Source organism: Chiloscyllium punctatum, chromosome 37 (genome assembly GCF_047496795.1).
Source record: "Chiloscyllium punctatum isolate Juve2018m chromosome 37, sChiPun1.3, whole genome shotgun sequence".
Lineage (NCBI taxonomy): Eukaryota > Metazoa > Chordata > Chondrichthyes > Orectolobiformes > Hemiscylliidae > Chiloscyllium > Chiloscyllium punctatum.
Genome location: NC_092775.1, coordinates 70,557,092 through 70,577,113, shown reverse-complemented (window position 1 = coordinate 70,577,113; position 20,022 = coordinate 70,557,092). Strand labels below are relative to the sequence as shown.

Below are 20,022 nucleotides of genomic sequence, written 5' to 3'. Positions count from 1 at the left end.
GGTCTTTTTCAGGTTGGAAGGGTGCCGCAGGAATCAGCGCTGCAGCCTCAGCTCTTTACAATTTAGGTAAATGATTTGGATGAAGGTATGTAAGGTATGGTAACTAAATTTGCTGATGACACAAAGATAGTAGGAAAGTGAGTTGTGAAGAGTACATAAGGAGACTAGAGAAGAATTATAAATAGGTTCAGTGAATGAGCAAAGGTATGGCAATTGGAGTGCAATGTAAGAAAGTGTGAAACTGTTCATTTTGACAGAACTAATAAAAATAAATATCTAAGTAGTGAGAGTTTGCAGAACTTTGAATTGTGGAGAGATCTAGGCATCATAGTGCATGAATCACAGAAGGTTAATATGCAGGTGCAATAAATAATCGAAGAAGCTAGTATAAAGTTATATTTAATTGTGAAGGGAACCGAATACAAGAATGGGGGAAGTTATTGGTGAGACTGTATTTGGAATATTGTGTACAGTGCACGTCACATCCTTATAGACAGATGTTAATGCATTGGCTGTAATTCAGAAAATGGTTGACTAGGGTGAACAAATTGTCTTATGTGGAAAGGCGAGACAGGCTTGGCTTGAATCCTCTGGAATTTAAAAGAAGCAGAAGAGAATTAATTGAAACATATAAGATCCTGAGGAGAGTTGAACAGGTGGATGCTGAAAGAAAGTTTCATTTGTGGTAGAATCTATGACTAGTGGTCATTGTTTAAATGAGCAACCCTTTATTTTAAAATTAAGATGAAGAAACTTTTTTTTCCCTCTGAAGTTTTTGAGTGTTTGGAATTCCCTTCCTCAAAGGCAGTGGATGTAGGATCTTTAATGCAGATAGATTCTTGATGAAAGGGGATGAAGGATCATTGGAGATATGCAGGAATATAGAGTTGAGATTAAAATCAGATCAACCATGATCTTATTGAATGCTTGAGCAGGCTCAAAGGACTGAGTCTATTAGTTCCCTGTTCAAAAGGTGTATCACCTTACCCTTCTCTGCATTGAACTTTATCTGCCACATAGACTAGGTATTTAATAATCTTAACTTTCCTGAATAACTATTAACTTCAGTGAAACTCTTCAAATTGTTTGACTTAAATGGATGCTTTGGAGAGTTCTCGGATTAGGGGAATTGTGCAGCCAAATCTTTGATTTCCCAGCAAAATGTTGAATTTCCCAGGCAATTCCATTGGCTACAATCCCCTTGAGTAACTCCTATCTGCACAACAGAAACAATTATCTGGTCAACAGAAATTCTGGGTCTCTTCCTGCTATGTCACACTCTTGTGCAAAGTTAGTGTGCAAACAAACTTTAAGATATCTGGGTCAAGAAGAAGCAAGGCTTTGTGGTTAATGTAATGTAAACTAAAATATATAAAATTGCAATCTGCATCAACAGGCCTGCTTAAATAACTAATTGAGTAACTAGTAATGTATAATGAGTATTTTAAAATATCAGCTGAAATCTAGACTTTTGAAAGCACATGTTTATTACTTTGGCATGGACAAAACCCTTGCTTTTACTATTTCAACAGATTAATCCAAAGAATCAAATGCATGTTTACAAGGCAGTAAAACTGGAAAAGAAATTCTGAGTTCTTTCTGTAGAAGGCCAGCAAAATATTGAGTAACATTTGGTTACTTTGGTAGCTGCAATTCTACATGTTAGTTAATTTATCCTTCAAATCTTTTGGTATGTTGTGTGAACTAGTTACACTCGGAGAAGTCAAGTAACTTGTGTTATTGCCATTGCTGCTTTGATCTATCAAATTTCAGCATACTACAGTTCACAGCATAGAGAAGATCATTCAGACCAATATACCAGGCAATACAACTAATCCCATGACCTAGCTCATTCACCATAATAGTGTATCTTCTTTTATTTTAAAAGTTTATCTACATTTCCTTTAAATGGCCTATACTGAAATTTACGTAGTTTCTCTGACACATGAAATAACTTAGGTCTAATGTCAGAGAGATGAACTCTTGAATGAAGTGATGGAGTCAAAATGTATTAAACCATATTAACATCAATTGGATCCTGCAATCAGGAAGATAATTTGAGGGCCATTTGAGGTGCATTAATTAAAGTGGAACATACAACCTCCATTTGTAATTATTTTCTTTGTAACTTTTCCTCCATCATTTTTCTGGATCTAAGATTCCTGTATTGAAGCAGCCAAACCTGTCGAGCACTCTGACTATTTGTTGCCTTGTACAATGTTTTAGTATTTCTGTAGTCTTGTTCTCTCCTTCAAAATGTAAAATGAAATAAATGTTTTTGTGAAGAATGGTCACTGGACCTGAAATATTAACTCTGATTTCTCTCCACAGATGTTGCCAGATCGGCTGAGTTTTTTCAGTCATTTTTGTTTTTGTTTGTGATTTCCAGCATCCACAGTTCTTTTGGGTTCTTTTAAAAACTTTTTCTTATTGCTTTATCAACCCGTATTTGCATTTTTAGATAACTGAGTACTTCAGGTTCTTCTGCTTATCCTTTTTTTTGTAATTGTATATATACTTTCTTATTTTATTCTTTCAAATATAATGCCTTACATTTCTGATTTAAATTGCTTTTGCCTTTTTCTGCCCACTCACATTTCCAGTGTATACCCTTCAATAATATCTCACTTGTTGTCAATTCCTTTACTTTTGTGTCAGCTGCAAATTTCCATACCATGCTTCCTGCGCTATTTATATGAGAACAGAAGTGGACCAGACTGAATCATAGATGCTTTCCAGCATTTCTGCAATCTGAACACTACCCACTAACCACTTTGTTCCTTATCTGTTAGGAAATCTTCCATCCATTTTTTCACATTTCCTCATACAGCTTTTTTTTTCCTTTGTCCTCTTTGAGAGACACCTTGAAAAGCTTTCTTCTGGCAATCTCTATACACTCAGTTACTACATTCACTGCTGTTATCTGTCTAAATTGATTACCAGATAATTTATCCACCTTGAATTCCACACAAAACTCTTTAAACCCACTTTCTTTCAATGGTGATCTCTATCATACAACATTTTCCTTTTGTACACTTACATTTATTCTTCCATCATTATTTAATAAAGCTAAACCTCTACCAGAATGCTGCAGAGATTCATTCCCACTTTATTATGAAATGCTGGACTCTATTTAACAATTGCTTTATCTTTGAAACACTTACAAAAGACCTTAATATTTCTTACCTTATTGTCTGAAAATATATTCATTTATCTTCCCATTCAGTCTTTTGTTATATTTTTGAATCATTTCTAACCACCTTAAGCCTAATTATTTCAGGTCTTCATTCATAGCTTTTAACTATGCACCATTTCTCACTTATGGAATTCACACATGTCTTAATATTGTAGTAAGATTTCAGTGACATACCTGGGAGATAAAAAGTGTGTCTGGCAATTGTCTTAAATTATTCAACTTAACTTGCATCTGCAGACGATGTTGTTCCAATTTATGAAAGCAATAAGAGAATTCAGTCATACTTGTTTTAGATTTAAAATATTATGTTTATTTTGCAAAGGACTTCTATAGATCTGTTTACCCTACGACCATCCCAACAATCAGATAGGATGCCTTGCTATTAACATACAGCTATTTAAATTCCAATAATATCTTTTGAAATAGGCCTAACTAGAAGTAAGAGCATTTAACTGATGTGGCAGATCTATAACCTGAACTCATTACATATTAATTGAGAGCTAAGGGCTTCAATCATAAACAACTAAGAAGATAACCTTCCTTTTTAATATTAATTAGAAAGCTGCTTAAGATTCTGAGGCTAATTGTGTCCCATAAAATAAGCAGGATTTACTGCCTTTTGTATGTATATTGTTGTGTGACGCTGGAACTGTATTTAACAACATGGTAGTTTCAAAGATGTTCCACTTCGCTGGGTTCACTCCAAAGAACTCCAAGAATTTTCCATTATATGAGAAAGGGCACCATTTCTCACTTGTCACTCATTTTCAAATATCCTTCTGTTTTTTTTGCAAAGGACAAGAAGCTAAGTCATTCAAGAAAGAATGACCGAGTCACTCATTTCACTTTCACACTCCCTTTTTTAAATGTATGTAACTCTCGAAGGATGTTGTTTTGAGGCACTTTGAGAACTTAATGGGCTGCCTTTGGTCTATTGGTGGGTGGGAGGGGTGCAGAAAGGGACGGATGGCAGGTGATGGGAGGGCATAAAATTGGATTCCAATAGAGTGGTGCCATGCCCATTGTCCAACTGCCCCACATGTATTTTGCCAATGACAGGTGAACATCAGGTAGCTCTTTTACTCATTGATCAGCAGAAATGCTTAAGTTATTGATGACTGCCTATGGCAGAGGAAGTCAGTGCCCTGGTGACCTTGTAATCAAGTTGGGAATGATTGGGTACCCTTTTTCTTGCATCCAGTGCCTCTTGGCTGACCTCTTCAAGGATCACTCGGAGCCACTATTCCCCTCTCCTTTAACAAGCGCATAGATCCCGGTTTCCCACACCCTTCATTATAGTCACCAGCCTGGTCCCAGAAAAACCTAGGCTTGAAAATCTGTGCCCCTTCCACTGCTCCCAATGACATTGATAGGGTGACAGAACTGCAGCCATTGGATAGGCCAACAAGTGCTTCGAGGTGAGACTTTCTCTCCAAGGGGAGCGAATATTCTACTCCGGGCCAGTTAAAGGCCTGAGAGCATTACATGGCTACTGTGGGAAACAGCCAAGCACAGAGGGGTTTGCTCTAACTTCAATGCGTGAGACCTGCAATTGTTTCTACCCCTCCCCCCTCTATCCTCCACATATGTGTTAGCGCATTCAGTGCATTATAGCTTCTTCAATTAGCAACTTTTAAACTACATTCCCGAGATAAGCATCACAAAGTGGTAATGTCACTGGACTGGTAATCCAGAAGCCCAAGGTAATTTTCTGGGGCTATGGGGTCAAATCCCATCATGCCAGTTAGTGAAAATTTGGACTTACTAGGGATAGTCAACATTGGTTAATGCAGGGAAGGTTCTTGTTTCATAAACTTGATTGAGTTTTTTTGAGGACGTGACAATGGAAATTGATGAGGCTAAGGCTAAGGAAGTGGATGTTGTCTACATGAACTTAATTAAAGCATTTAACAAGGTCCCTCATGATAGGCTGCTCCAGAAGATGAAATCACATAGAATCTGTCATGAGTTGGCAAGTTGGATACAAAATTGGCTTTGGCCACAGTGGGTAGTTTTTCTGACTGAAGACCTGTGACCAGTGATGTTCCTCAAGGATCAGTACTAGGACCTATATTGCTTATAACATTAAATATTTGGATGAAATATTGGTAGTCGGATTAGCAAGTTGTAGAGGACACAAAATTGGTGGAGCTGTGGATAGTGAGGAAGGATATCAAAGGATGCAACAAGAAATAGATCGGCTGGAAAGCTGGGTCAAGAAATGAGTGATAAAGTTTAGTCTGGACAAATGTGAGCTGATGCGTTTTGTTAAACATCACACAACATCAGGTTATAGTCCAAAAGGTTTATTTGGAAGCAGAAGCTTTCAGAGGACTGCTACTTCATCAGCTTCAACACCTGGTGTTGTGTGATTTTTAACTTTGTCCACCCCAGTCCAACACCAGCTCCTCCACATTGTGATGCATTTTGGGAGGTTAAATGCAAGAGGAAAGTATACAGTGAATGGCCGGATGCTCGGACGCATTGATATACGGAGGGATCTTGGTCCAAATCTATAGCTGCCTGAAAATGGATAAGGTGATGAAGAAAGTATACAGCATCATTGTTTACATTGTTTAGGGCATGGACTATAAACGTTGGCAAGGCATATTGTATAAGACTTGTATAAAACTTTGGTCAGGCCACATTTGGAGTACTATATGCAGTTCTTGTCTCTGCAATATAGAAAGGATGCGGACGCTTTGGAGAGGGTGCAGAAGAGGTTTACCAGGACATAGCCTGAATTGAAGTGTATTAATTAAAGTATTGGATTGTTTACACGAGAGTATCAGAGGCTGAGGGAGTGACCTGATAGAAGTATATAAAATTATGCGAGGCATGGATAGAGTGAAAAGTTGAAGTATTTTTTTCCAGGCTGAAACTGTCAAATACTAGACCATAGATTTACATTGAGAGGAAAAAAAAATTAAAGGAGATGTGCAAGGCAAGTGGTTTTCATACTGAAGGTGATAGGTGTTGGGAGGTGGTCGGAGTACATACAAGAGCAACGTTTAAGAGGCATTGAGACAGACACGTGAACAGGCAGGGAATAGAGGGATATAGACTATGTGCAGGCAGTTAGGATTAGTTCACAGAAGCATCATAGTCAGCATAGACACGGTGGGCTGAAGGATCTATTCCTGTGCTGTACTGTTCCATGTACTAATTATCAGTTTACCATGAGTGATTGGACAAATGTGAGGTGATGCATTTTGTTAAATATCACACATCTTTGTGTATTATTCAAGTGTCTGCAGGTTAATTTATTTTGGTAATTCAAAGTGCAAATAAGTTACTTCTGTATAATGTTTTCAATTCATGATTTTTTTCAACCTATTTCTCTTCCAGCATCAGATCAAAGGGAATGAAAGAACGGCCTCATTGGGTACAATAATGCCTCTTCCTCGGAGTGCCTACTGGCAACATATTGCAAGACAACATAGTGTAAACCAGCTCCATATCTTTGAAGGTAGGTACAATGAAGTGTTGTGGAAAACTGGTAAGTTTTATATATATATATATAAAATGGTCAAAAATATCTAATATAAAGTCATGAGTGTAGTGGCTCATTGTTGAAGCAGTATTTACAAGTCATATGACTTTGGAATTACTGCATTATTGATCTTTTCTCAAGTACCTATTCAGAGAGGTTATCACAGAAGGCGGAACACCCCTATTGCACTCCAAGGGCCCTTACCCTGTATTATAAATTTAGAGATTATGTGGTCCCCTATGATTTATGAGGGTTCTGCTATGAATGTCACAATGTGTCTGTCACACGGAAGCAACAAGAAAACGTCATGACTCTCAGCTCCAAGAAAATTTTGCAAGATATAAACTAACATCCCTTCAATTTATCTATGCTCAGATGGGGTTTAGTTAATGTGCATTATATCTGTGCCTTGCCTTTTGAATTAACTGGGAGACGGCAGTGTTGGCTTAAGTGGGCGAATTGTTGAATTAGTTGGTTCTTCATACTACCTTTCAAACACATCCATCAGCACGAACATTACAGTTTCTGGACGAGCACTTTGAGGGTTAACTTCAGATGGTACTCCCATCATGTGTTGATAAGTAAAGAGATGACATGTGTTTCATCTGAACTGGGCAATAATTGCTGATGGCCAATGACCTCTGGAAGCTGCCTGTCTAGGGGGTATTGGAAGATGCAAGCAGGTATGAAAAGCTCAGGTGGTTCATGAAAGGTACCAGAAAATTGTGCACTTACCCAGTCCCTAGTTTTTGCTTTGCATCTAATGTTAAAAAGACTCCCACGCTGTACCAAGATGGAGCTCCTGAACCACACCAAGTGATTCTGCATGCAGAGTTGACCACCATGATGCAAATCATTAAGTGGAAAGTATTTAGTCATGCTCCTCACTATTTTGTTGTAGCTGGTGGGCAAGGTTTGTGGGAGATAGAACGCAAGCTACTTGCCACACTATTCCCAGTCTCTAACCTGCACTTATAGCCACCATATTTATAGGACTTTGAAGTTAATTTGAATGTTTTACAACTGGAACCATGGACAAACTGGGAGATCCACTCCCTCCAGGTCTGAGGCGTACAGGTCGGGCAACCTGACCTATACAGGAAATCCAGGTATGACCTTCGTGAAGCCTTCAGAGATGGCAAGAGGCAATTCCAACCTAATCCTCAACCCAGATCATCCACACAGACACCCATTGTTTGTGGCAAGGCTCACACAACATAAAGGTCACAAAATGAAGTTAAACAGAATCATGAGCAACAGTGCATCCTACCCGATGAACTCGATGCATTCTACACTTGCTTTGAGGTAGGTCAGTGAAAAATGTCACCTATCCAAACAGCCTTGGATACACCTGTACCCACGGTCACCACCACAGATGTTAGATCAGCCTTCTTGAGAGTTTAGGTCGAAGAGTGTAGTGCTGGAAAAGCACAGCAGGTCAGGCAGCATCCGAGGAGCAGGGCAGTCGATACTTCGGGCATAAGGCCTTCATTAGAAACGTCGACTCTCCTGCTCCTCGGATGCTGCCTGACCTACTGTGCTTTTCCAGCACCACACGTTTTGACCCTGACTCGCCAGCATTTGCAGTCCTCACTTTCTCCCCATTCTTCAGAGTGTACCCACAGAAAATGACTGGCTCTGAGATCTTTTGCATTCCAGCTGGCGGAAGTATTTGCAGACATATTTAATCTCTCCTTACTACAATCTGAAGTCCAAATTAGCCTTAAGTTCTGCCTTCAGCAGCATAATTCCAAACAAACTTATCCCCAAATTCCAGAACTTAGCTTTTGGTTCTCCCCTCTGTAACTGGATGCTTGACTTCTTGACCTATAGACCAATCAGTAAGAATAGGCGACAGCATCTCCTCCACCATAATCTTCAACACTGGTGGCCCATAAGGCTGTGTACTCAGTCCCCCCTCCTATTTGCCTTCTATGGCCAAATTCCACCCCAACTCCATTTACAAATTTGCTGATGACGCCACCATTGCAGGTCAGATCTCGAACAACTGTGAGACAGGATACAGGAAAGGGATTGATTGAGTGCTTAACAGCTGGTGTAAAGACAACAATCTCTCCATCTACATCAGCAAAATGAAGGAGCTGGTCATTGACTTCAGGAAGCAGAGTGGAGGGTCTGCCCTGTATGCAACAATAGTGCTGATGTGGAGATGGTTGAGAGTGTCATGCTCCTGGAGTGATGGTCATCAATAATATTCCCTGATAAACCCACATTGATGCAACTGTCAAGAAAGCACAATAACGTCTCTTCTTTCTTGAGGCAAAGGAAAATCAAAATGTCCTCAAGGACTCTTACCTATTTTTATAGCTGCACCATAGAAAGTATCCTGTGTGGATGCATCACAGTGTGGAATGGCAACTACTCTTCTTAAGATTGCAAGAAACTACAGAGAGTCATGAACACCGCCTAATCCAGCACGTAAACCAGCCTTCCATCCATTGACTCCATCTACACTTCCCGCTCCCTCAGTAAAGCAACCAACATAATTAAAAACCCTTCCCACCATGGTTATACTCTTCCACCCTCTTGCATCAGGCAGAAGATAAAAAGGTTTGAATACATATATGAACAGATTCAAGAACAGCTTCTTCCCTGCTGCTATCAGACTTTTGAATGGACCTCTCAAATGCTAATTCTTATCTCTTTCTTGGTATTTTCTCTTCAGCTGTACCACTGTATTCTGCACTCTATTATGTGGCTGCACTTTGCACAGTACAATCTGCCCATGTAGCATGCAAAGCAACACTTCTCACTGTATCTCGGCACATCTGACAACAAGAAATCAACCAATGACTAATTCAGTTGGGGGTCTGGTCAATCATGACTCCAATGTTGATAGAATAATTCAAGGATGGTAGTACCAGAGAAACTCATAATGGTTAGGTTCCCTCCTGATACTTGTGACACAAACATAACTTGACACTTATTCAGCAAAGCATGAATGTTGTCAGATCCTGACTGCTTTAATACCTGAAAATAGAAAATGGTCACTGAACAAAATATCTTCATCAAAAACCATCCCCACATCAAAATGTTGCTTTCTTTTGTGATGGGGCAAAGATCCTTCATATAAAAGCTGGAGATGATTAGCTACCCTGAGAAAACCCTCCAGGGATGACCTGTGGTCAGATAACTGACCTCCAGCAAAAAACATACATCTTTCTTTTTTCCGTGAGGTATGATTTGTGCCTGAGAAGAGTTTTGTCTCTGATTCTCCTTGACTTCAAATTTTGCTTGGAATCCTTAGAATTAATTTCAGACAAATGCTGACTTGATGTTAAGGGCAATCACTCTCACCACACCTTTAGGAACTCAGCTCTTTTATTCATGACTGGAGCCAAGTGGGCCTGGAGAATCCCAGACTGTATATTGGTGATGACATTATTGGTGTGTATGTGCTACTTTATAGAGCAGTTGATGACACATCCCATTATTTGCCTGATTTAAGCCTGGAGAACATTGCAGGACTGTTGGGAAAGGGTGAGCCTTTGCAATTACACACAGCTCATTGTAAGCCATTAATAGTCCCCGACTGTAGTTATTGATTCTCCTAGGCTAATCGCGATCACTCCTTTTGTTTGTCCAACTATTCTTCTGTCTCCTTGGGCTCTATCTCCATTTATCGTTTACTCCTTATATCGACTCTACTTGCTACATAAAAGCCAGCTATTTCCTAGATACCATCAGTTCTGAAAAAGAGTCCCTGGACCCAAAATGCTAACTCCGATTTCTCTCCACAAATGCTGCCAGACCTGCTGACTTTTTCGAGCAATTTCTGGTTTTGTATCATTATTAAGACTGGCTTTTTTGTTTCTGATTTTATAAATCAGTAGAGTTTGAATTCCCTCTGCTGCAAAATTGGGATTCTAACATATCTCCAGAGAATTATTGAAGGTCTATGGATTACCAGTCCAATCATTTTACCAAAATTCTACATTGTCTTAATATTGGTCAGGCTTTGGGGTGTCACAAGTGATTTAATCATTTCAGAATCCCCAGACACTTAGCTGCTCTTGGACCTACAATATTTAGAGTTTTGCCAAGTTATTTTTTCGATTAATAATGATTCCCAGAGGTTTTAACTTCAGTTGTGGGAATTATGTTGAACTTCAAAGGAAGATAAATGATTTTTTCTAGTTAAAATGGTCACTTACTGCCACGTCTGTTGGACAAGTCTAACTTACCACATACCAACTCAAGTCTGGACTTATTCAGGTATTGCAGTACACAGACATAGACTACTTCAATATCCATGGAGTTGCGAATGGCACTAAACTATGTGCAATCAATAAATAGTCCTACTAAAAGGTGTTGGGACCCAGGATGGTGCCCTGGGACAGAAATGATTGAGTTCCAATAACTTCAGCCATTTTCCTTTATACAATGTAGGACTCTAACAAAGGGAAAGAGTTCTCTCTGATTCCCATTGCCTTTAAATTTGTCTCTCACAGTAGAATGCTGATTTGATATAATGAGCTATTGCCCTCACCTCACCACTTCAATTTAGTTTTGTTTTCCACATTTGTCCATGGGCCAAGGATGTAATGAGGTCAGAACCCAAGTGTCCCTAGCAAAACAACTCCTAGCTTGCTCAGACATTTTCTCATGCTCTAGAGTGGTTCCTAAAAAGACATCAGGGACGTCAGAGGATGCCTGCAAAATTTATTTTCTTTCAACCTGAGCCAGAACAAACATGAGAGGTTCATATATTTCCATATTAAGAGTACAGCTGTTGCCATTTCTGATTGCATTCCTCCATGACTCATATGTGGGCATTGGTAAGAATCCGAACAAACAAAATTGATCAGGCCCCAACCAGTTTGGTGCATCAAGGAAGCCAATTGATGCCAGCAGCTTACCAGAAACATGGTGTTGAAGAACGAGGATAAATTTGGATGGTTCTCAAACCTTTCAGTCATTGTGTAATATGGATCACTCAAGAGCTCTGTGTTAATGAATTTAGATCTATAAGAACATATTTGTACAAGCCATGATTTTTTTTTTGGTGGTCAGTACTTGAATTAGAAATTACTTTGAATCGTTACACTAAATCCATTTGTCAAACATGCTAATCGCAGTCAACTCCTTACTCAACCAGCTTGACTGAAAGTACCATCTGCCAGTTTTGATCTAACCTTCCAGCAAATCCAAACATTTCTCGTGGGCAAGAAATGGTAAGTCATATGCCAAACAACTGACTAACCCTTTAAAGGAAATCCAGTTTCCATGTACCTCCCTTGAGCTGAAGAAGGTTGATGGATGTGGAATTATCCTTTCAAAAGGGAACTTATCACAGCCTTTTCAGCCTTTTCCTCACTGTATTAGTTTTTGTTTAAACAATTGATAGAAATGCCATGTTTCTGTGGGCTGGGTGTCAATCCAGACACAAAAGGTAATCAAGAGTCAGTATAAGCTACAATGCTCACAGAAATGCACAAACATTTCTCTTGAAGCAGCTCTTTAAAAAATAGCTGCATGCTTCTTTTGTTGTAATGTGAACTCTGTTTGATAACTGGAAACTGGTGTGGACATTTGTATGGGTACTTCGAGACAATGATAACATTTGCCTATGGTTCTATTCAAAGATTATTTTATTTTACTTTAAGGCAGCAGAGGTTCAAAAAATATTTCAACAGGAAGATCTGTACATTCTCACTGAACACAATGAACAAATATTCGCTTCTGTCTTGAGTTTCTCCATCATCATGTCATCATTATATCAGCATTGGAATAAGTACAGGTTAGGTAGTTTACCTATTAGGCTGCAGGAACTGAGGGATAAATATTTAACTTGGATGTCAGTAAAAGTTAATTTACATATTTCTGAGAACTTGTGCAGGACCTTTCAAGTAAAATAGGGTTTCACTTGTATTTCTTTCAATCGAGCCAATTGTATTCGGTGCTCACAAAGTGGTCTCCTTCTGATTTTGGCATTACTCTGTGTAGACTGGTTGACCACATCATTATATAAGAATGACTCAATCTTCTAATTGCAACAAACCCGCACTAACATTTCTCTTCTGGGCCTTCTGCCATGTTCCAATGAAGCTCAATGCAAGCTGGAGGAACAACACCACCTCATTTTCTGCTTAGGCACTTTACAGCATTTAGGGCCTAATTTTGTGTTTGGCAATCTCAGTTGGATCTCTGTCCTCTATTTAGATAACATAATCCTGTGCCCCGCCCCCCCCCCCCCCACCCCGACCTCTGACCACACCCAGCCATAGTTTGTTTGTGCCTTGATGGTTTTGCTCTCAGAAAGCAGGCCCATATTGTTTTCATAGCTGACATCTACACCTGTTTAACATCTCTCTCTCTCCTTTATCACTATTTGCACTCACTTTATCCTTTGTTCTGGACAACATCACCATCTGTTTCAATCGCTCCTCTTCCTCTGTTAACAGCATTAAAAAAATCACCATTTCCCAGCTCCTTTAAGTTCTGAAGAGTCACATCAAATGCAAAACTCTGTTTTGCACTTCCCAGGTGCTACCAGATCTCTTGAGTTTCTCTAGCACTTTCACTTTTATTATCAATTCAGGATGGAAATAAATGAGGAGCAGCACTTGACTCTTGTCCTGTAGATATCATGGGAGATGAAAGTGGGTAGCACAGTCACTACTGTTGCATTTGGGGAGGTATCCTGACGGAGCGAATAAGCAGCACACAGAGGGTATGTAGTGTTACTTGGTGTCAGGGGTGGGGGAAGAGTGACAATGAGTGAAGATGTTGCTGGTCATAATGAGAGTGGTTGAGCATGAGTCTTGGTTGGAGGTAGATGCAGTAGCAGAGAGAGACAGAAGATAAGATATTGGAGAGAAGATGGTGGCATTTAGGCACGTGCACTAGAGAAGTTCATTGACCTTTTTACTTCAATGCTTGGTATTATTCCAGACAACTGAGTGCGTTTTAACCTAGGTGGCAGCCTTGTTTTAGTGGTCTCCATTGTTGGTTCTGGATGAAGACCATCCCACCTGGTAGGACCGCCAGATGCCGTTCTGACAGCAGGGCACAGATTTTCCTGTCTGCCATACTTACAGCAAATGTCAGGAACTGTGCAGGGCAGCTCCACACTGACACTGCTTGGCTGGCTGCATAGCAGGCTTTTAAAAAAAGTGGCAGGAGAAAACCCACTAGATGTTGCAGTAAGAAACCTTCCAAAAAAAAAATCAACACAACTCTGAGTTAAAACAAATGAAGATTCAGCCCATAAAATCTTTATGGAGTTTGAAAAGCTAGGTGCAGACTCTCTAGAAATACAGACAACAGCCTCAGAATAAGGGGCAAACAATTAGGATTGAGACGAGGAGGGATCTCTTCACTCCAAATAGTGTTAAATCTTTGGAATTCTCTGCCCTAAAGGGCTGTGGAGTTGTAGCCACTAAATGTTTCAGACTGAGATTAATGAATAGCTACATAATAAAAAAATCAAAGGAAATGGGCATAGTGCAGAAAAACAGTATTGCAAAAGAAAATCAGCTATGATCTTGTAAAAAGGGCAGAGCAAACTCCAAGAACTAAATGGCCTGCTCCTACTCTTAATTTTTAGGTCAGTGTGTTACTATCAGGATTCACACTTAATTCCCTCCAGAGGAAAGAAAGTTTGATGATGATGCTATACAAGAATGTGGCATGTGGTTCTTCCAGACACAAGGGCCACTTAAAGATAAGGCAGCACAGTGGCTCAGTGGCTCAGTGGCTAGCGCTGCTACCTCACAGTGCCAGGAACCCGGCTTCGATTCCAGCATCAGGCAACTGTCTGTGGAGTTTGCATGTCCTCCCCATACCTGCGTGGGTGGTTTCCTCCCACAATCCAAAAATATGCAGATTAGGTGAATTGACCATGCTAAAATTGCCCGTGGTGTTTGGGGATGTGTAGGTTAGGTGTATTAGTCAGTGGTAAATGTAGGATAGGGGATTGGATCTGGGTGGGTTACTCTTCAGAGATTTGTTGGTGTGAGCATTTTGGGCTGAAGGGCCTGTTTCCACATGGTAGGGATTCTGTAAGTAAGATATAAGGCTTTGATGAATTTAGCAGTGGACCAAACATGATCAGAACAGGTGCTGGTTGATACTTGGCGAAGTCTGTCACTGGCACAGACAGTTTATAATCATTAATCATGAACAACAATTCTCCTTCTAAATTTCTAGTGGATTTTTGCAGTTGCTGTGTTGTCATCTTCATCATCTTCCTCCCTTATCCGTCGGCAGGTCTTTAGCAATTATTCTCTGAACCACATCAAAGCACGGTGATGTTTACAATGGGAATGGTGAAGAGGCAGACTCAGAATCTACCTCACTTGGAACGGGAATCAAACCCTGTCCTGTTAGCACTACTCTGAACCCTGTACTAGGCATTTAGTCAACTGATGGCTAAATGTCACCATTATTTACTACAGTAATACTGTATAATGATAGCATGGAATCCTATGATCAGGTTTTGCCCTATCTTCATAGATACCCTCATTCTCTCTAGTTACATAACCCTCTGTCCAAGCATAAAAGAGCAGACTGTGCAATACAACATTTGTTCATTTCCAGCTCCAGTAATTTTTATGGCTTCTTTGAATAAGGAAAGGAACAAAAGTTAAATGATGAGTCATGTTATTTTGTGGAACTTCACCTAATAGGACCTGTCAGTACCTGGAAACTTTGACAGAACACGTCCTGTTAATCACACCACACTGGCCTTGATTTTAAGGCAGCCTAGAAATTTGGCATTACATAGCAAAAACAAGACCCCATGACTGCATTATTTTGCCTGGAAACTGAGACAAACTTTCAGTCTCCTCTGTATGCCTTTTCTGTACACAATGCTGTGGAAACCATATTTTAATATCATGTGGATAAAATTTATTCTATAAAAATACTTCAGTTGTAACTACAAAGACGTCTGTATGACAGACGTTTTTGTTTCACTGAATATAAACTAAATGGAATTTGAGGCAAAATATCAGGTGAGTAGCAGTCTTTGCCCTTTTCAAATACAGTGAAGGGTTCATTAGATTGAAAAATAGCAAATGTGATGTCTCTATCCAAAAGAAAGGCATGAAGAAGGTCAGTTAGCCAAAACTCTGTAAAATATAACAAAGAACTGTGGATGCTAGAAATCTGAAAGAGACGTAACTAGAGAAATTCAGCAAGTCTGACTGTGGAGAGAAAACAGAATTAACATTTTGAGCCAGTTCTAAAGAAGGGTCACTGGACTCAAACCATTAACTCTCTTTTGTTTCCACAGATGCTGTCAGAGCTGTTGAGTTTCTCCAGCAACCTTTGCTTTTGTTTTAACTTAAAATCTGTGTTAGGGAAGACATTAGAAGCTATCATTAAATGTTTTGGAGCAGGGTGCATTGAAAAATTCAAAATTATCAGGCAGAGTGAGCATTATTTTGTGAAAGGGAAAAATATTTGGAACTAATTATTTGGAATTCCTTGAGGAACTAATTTGTTCTTTGGCTAAAAGAACCAGGGGATTACTTTATTTGGATATTCAGAAGTTACCTGATAAGGTGCCACTTGAAGGGTTTTTGTAGAAAATGGAAGTTCATGGTGTGGGGGTAACAGTGTTATATTCAGAAATGAGCAAGATTCCCCTTTTTTTGTGTTCTGGACAGATATCCCAAACTGTTCAGCTCATAAGTGAGGAGGGATGAATTGGCTTTATTCACCCATCCTGTCAGTTGGTTGCAACAAAATTAATTTCAAAAGGATCCCTTCCCTTCTCAAACTTTCTCCTAGACACAATTAGCTTATGTTTAAAAGGAGCCAATTTAATCAGGTTTTCTGGAGTTAGAGGAATGATTTTATTAATTACTAAACATAAGTAGAATTAGTAACACAACCTATATAAACAGATTAGAAATAAGCAGTGAGTACAAAAAGATAAAAGTTAAATAGAAACTGATCAGTATATATCTTTAAAGTTGTTTACAAAGAGCAGATAGTTGAATATTGCTGCTGTTTGCAGTGGAGGTTAGCAGTGTCGTTGATATCGGTGGTTGAATAGACAATTTTGGAGATTCTTGGTTTTGCAGGCTGAATGAAATTTTGTTGTCTGAATTCCCTTTTGGTTTGCAGCACTTAGAGCAAAGGTCTATCTTTTGTTGTCCTGTTACATGGCAGGTAACTATAGGATAGTTCTTTATGATATTCACAGCTGATGCTCAAACCCAGGATGGTACACATGAGAGCATTAGGTCTGCCTTCAGTGAGACAAAAATATCCTTTCAACTTCTGTCCTTGCGTTTGTTACTGGAAAGTGAAACAGACATGTCTTCAAGAGCTTGCTTTCTGCAGAGGGAGGAGAGATAATCATCCCACTTAATCTCTTGTTGTTATATCTCTCCCAGTTTGAAGTTTTCCTGACAAGTTATTCTGCAATATTCTATTGGCTTCACCCATGATTTTGCCAGACACTCAATTTTAACATAGTTTTCTTCTAACAGTCATCCTTTTAAAACAAATACAAGTAAACTGTTTATAAATACTGTGAGATTCTGATCCATCATCATAACAAGAGGCATAGATGAAAGGTTTGGTAGCTGACAGGAAACAGAGTAGGCATAGATGTGTCATTTTCTGGTTGGGAAGATGTAATAATGCTGTGTCACAGGCATCGCTGCTGGGACCTCCACTGTTTACAATTTATATTAATGACTTTGACAAAGGATGGAAAGTATAGTTGTCAAATTTGCTGACAACACAATGATAAGTAGGCAAATAAGATATGAAGGGAAATGGACTAAATAAACAAAGATCTGACAAATGAATATTAATATGATAAGATGTAAAACTGACCATTTTGACAGGAAGGATAGAACAATTTAAATGAGAGGTTACAGACCTCTGAGAAGCAGAGTGATCTGGATGTCATAATGCATGATTTGCAAAAGGTTTTTACCTGAGGTATAGCAAGTAACTTTGAAAGCTAATAGAATGTTGTCATTTATTGTGAAGGGAATTGAATACAAAATTGAGGAAACTGGGAAACCTCCAGTTTTACATTGGTGACACCACATATGGAGTGCTGTATACATTACTGGTCAACTTATTTAAGGAAGGATTTAAATACATTGGACTCAGTTCAAAGAAGACTAATACCTGAAATAAATGAGTTATTTTAGAGGCTTGGAACCAGCTGAAACCTAGAGGAGAAAAAGGTAACTTAATTGAAAGGTATAAAGGTGGTGAGAGGTCTTTACCCGAAGGATTGGGAAAGGATTTTCCTCTGGGCTAGAAGTCACTGCCATATATACTCAAGTAAAAGTCAATCTCATGTAAAAGTTTATCCCCTACTTTTGGCCAAATAATCTCAAATTTTCCATATATCGCGTGTAAAAGTTGACCCTAATTCTTCATAGATAACAGATCAATGTTTGAGTCAGAGTGTCGGCTGTCACATCCCGCTCCATTTTCCAGTCTGCTGGTTATTCCCCTCCACTCCTGGTCTTTCAGTTCGCTGGCTGTTGTTTTCCACTCCAGGTTTTCAGAATTACCATAATTCATTTTTATTTTCTTTATTTGTTTAGAGATCAATTGAACTTCTGCTAATGATACGGTATGGATTTTGACAGGCATGAATTTCATGTAATAGTTGACCCCATATATTTAACCTTAAAAAGTAGTCAAAACAATTTGACTATTACTCGAGTATATACAGTATTTAAAAATAAAAATAAAATGCCCCACTTAAGACAGTGGTTAAGAGATATTTTTCCTCAGAATAGGCTTTGAGTCTTTAAAACTCTCTTCCTCAGAAACTGGAATTGTTGAGTATTCTTAAAACACAAGTAGATGGATTCTTGCTCAGCAATATGGTGAAAGATTATAGCTACAACACAGGCATGTGGGGTAAGGACCAGTCATAGTCTTACTGAATGGTGGATCAGGCTTGAGAGGCTGAGTGGCCTACTTCTGTTCCTAATTCATGCAACTGCACATATGTTTGCTTTGATTTAAAAGATAGAATGAATAGAAAACTGTTGTAAGTCTTCGTGTCTGGAAAACTATTTCTATTTTATGTTCTGAAATAAATAGAATGGACAGGCTAGTTGGTTAAGAAATAGATTCTATTCCATTTCAGGTTCCTCATAAATCCTTGGTCATTCAGCAATGCCAGACCTTGAGGAGGCTTTGACTATGAATTTGAAAATAATTTCATAGCTTATTTATATAACTTTGACACTGTTTTATTGATCTATTTGCTTCATTTTAAGAACCATCAAAGGTCACACCAAAATGGTATGCTCATAAATTTATTTCAGTGTATAGTGGGATGCTAGTGTCAAGGATTGTTGGGAAACATGCTCTGATCTGACACGTAGTTATTTTGACACATATCCTAACATGAAAATATCCACCTCCTTTCAGCTGTCAGTGATATTCTTGACATTGGGTGTGTAACAGGAAACTTTTTTTGTGCCTACTGATCCAATAAAGTATCTGCAAGAATGGATGACTTCCATACAAGAACCATTTTCATTGACATATTTAAAATCACTAGGGGATTAAGTGCCCAAGACAAGAATGGAGATTCCAAAGCACAATTAACTTATTCTTACTTGTGTTAATGATGACATCACATAATAAGCAGACAGCATACAGGTTATTATTGAAATATCGAACCTGTGTTATGCAGGCTAATGAGTAGCTAGATACTGAGTAAAAGATTAAAAAAAGTCTTCAATGACTGCTATGAGTTCAAGCTAACTATCTTAGCAAAGTTAAAAATCACACAAGTGTAAGACCTGCTCCTTTTTGAGGTATTTTAGGTGTTGGAGGTGATTTCCTCAAATTCCAGGAGCAGCAATTATTGTTTTATATGCTGTTCCATTGTTTTAGAACTGTGGGGAAAACAAAGTCAAAACAAAGGAACTTTAAAAGAAAGAAATACAGACAAAGCATCAAGCACATAGTTAGGAGGGAGAGATAGAAAGAAACCTACACTGCTAACTGACACAGCAGTGAATCTGCACAGTTACTGCCTTTGCTGTTTGTGTTCATGTATCTCTGGACATCGGAGTGCATCCAGGAAAAATGAACAAACAATAAAATTCACAGCTGTCCTTGGTGCAACCTGTGTGAAAGAGCTCATAGCACAGGAACAGATAAGTGCATAGTTTTAAACGTGTAACCTTGCTGAAAGTCTGCAATAATAAATAGAATGAGTTCTTTCTTGATTGTATGTTTTATTGAGATCTGTCTTTTGATTAAATTTTAAAAATATAAACCATAAGTACAAAGTTAGCCTGGAGCACTTTTTTAGGGCAAAAAGACGGTGCTATTTTCTGGGTCTGCAGATTGTGAAGGAGCA

At 38.9% G+C, this 20,022-nt stretch overlaps 1 protein-coding gene across 2 annotated transcripts in view; it reads left to right on the top strand.

Moving 5' to 3' along the window:
- Positions 1–20,022, top strand: part of LOC140463195 (docking protein 5-like) — a 447,686-nt gene that overhangs the window by 406,966 nt on the left and 20,698 nt on the right. The window contains exon 7 of one of the 2 annotated variants that reach the window (XM_072556986.1): positions 6,545–6,665. In XM_072556986.1, coding sequence (XP_072413087.1) covers positions 6,545–6,665 — 121 coding nt within the window. Of the gene's footprint in view, positions 1–6,544; positions 6,666–20,022 lie in introns of those variants that run through there. The other variant, XM_072556987.1, reaches the window with a different exon arrangement.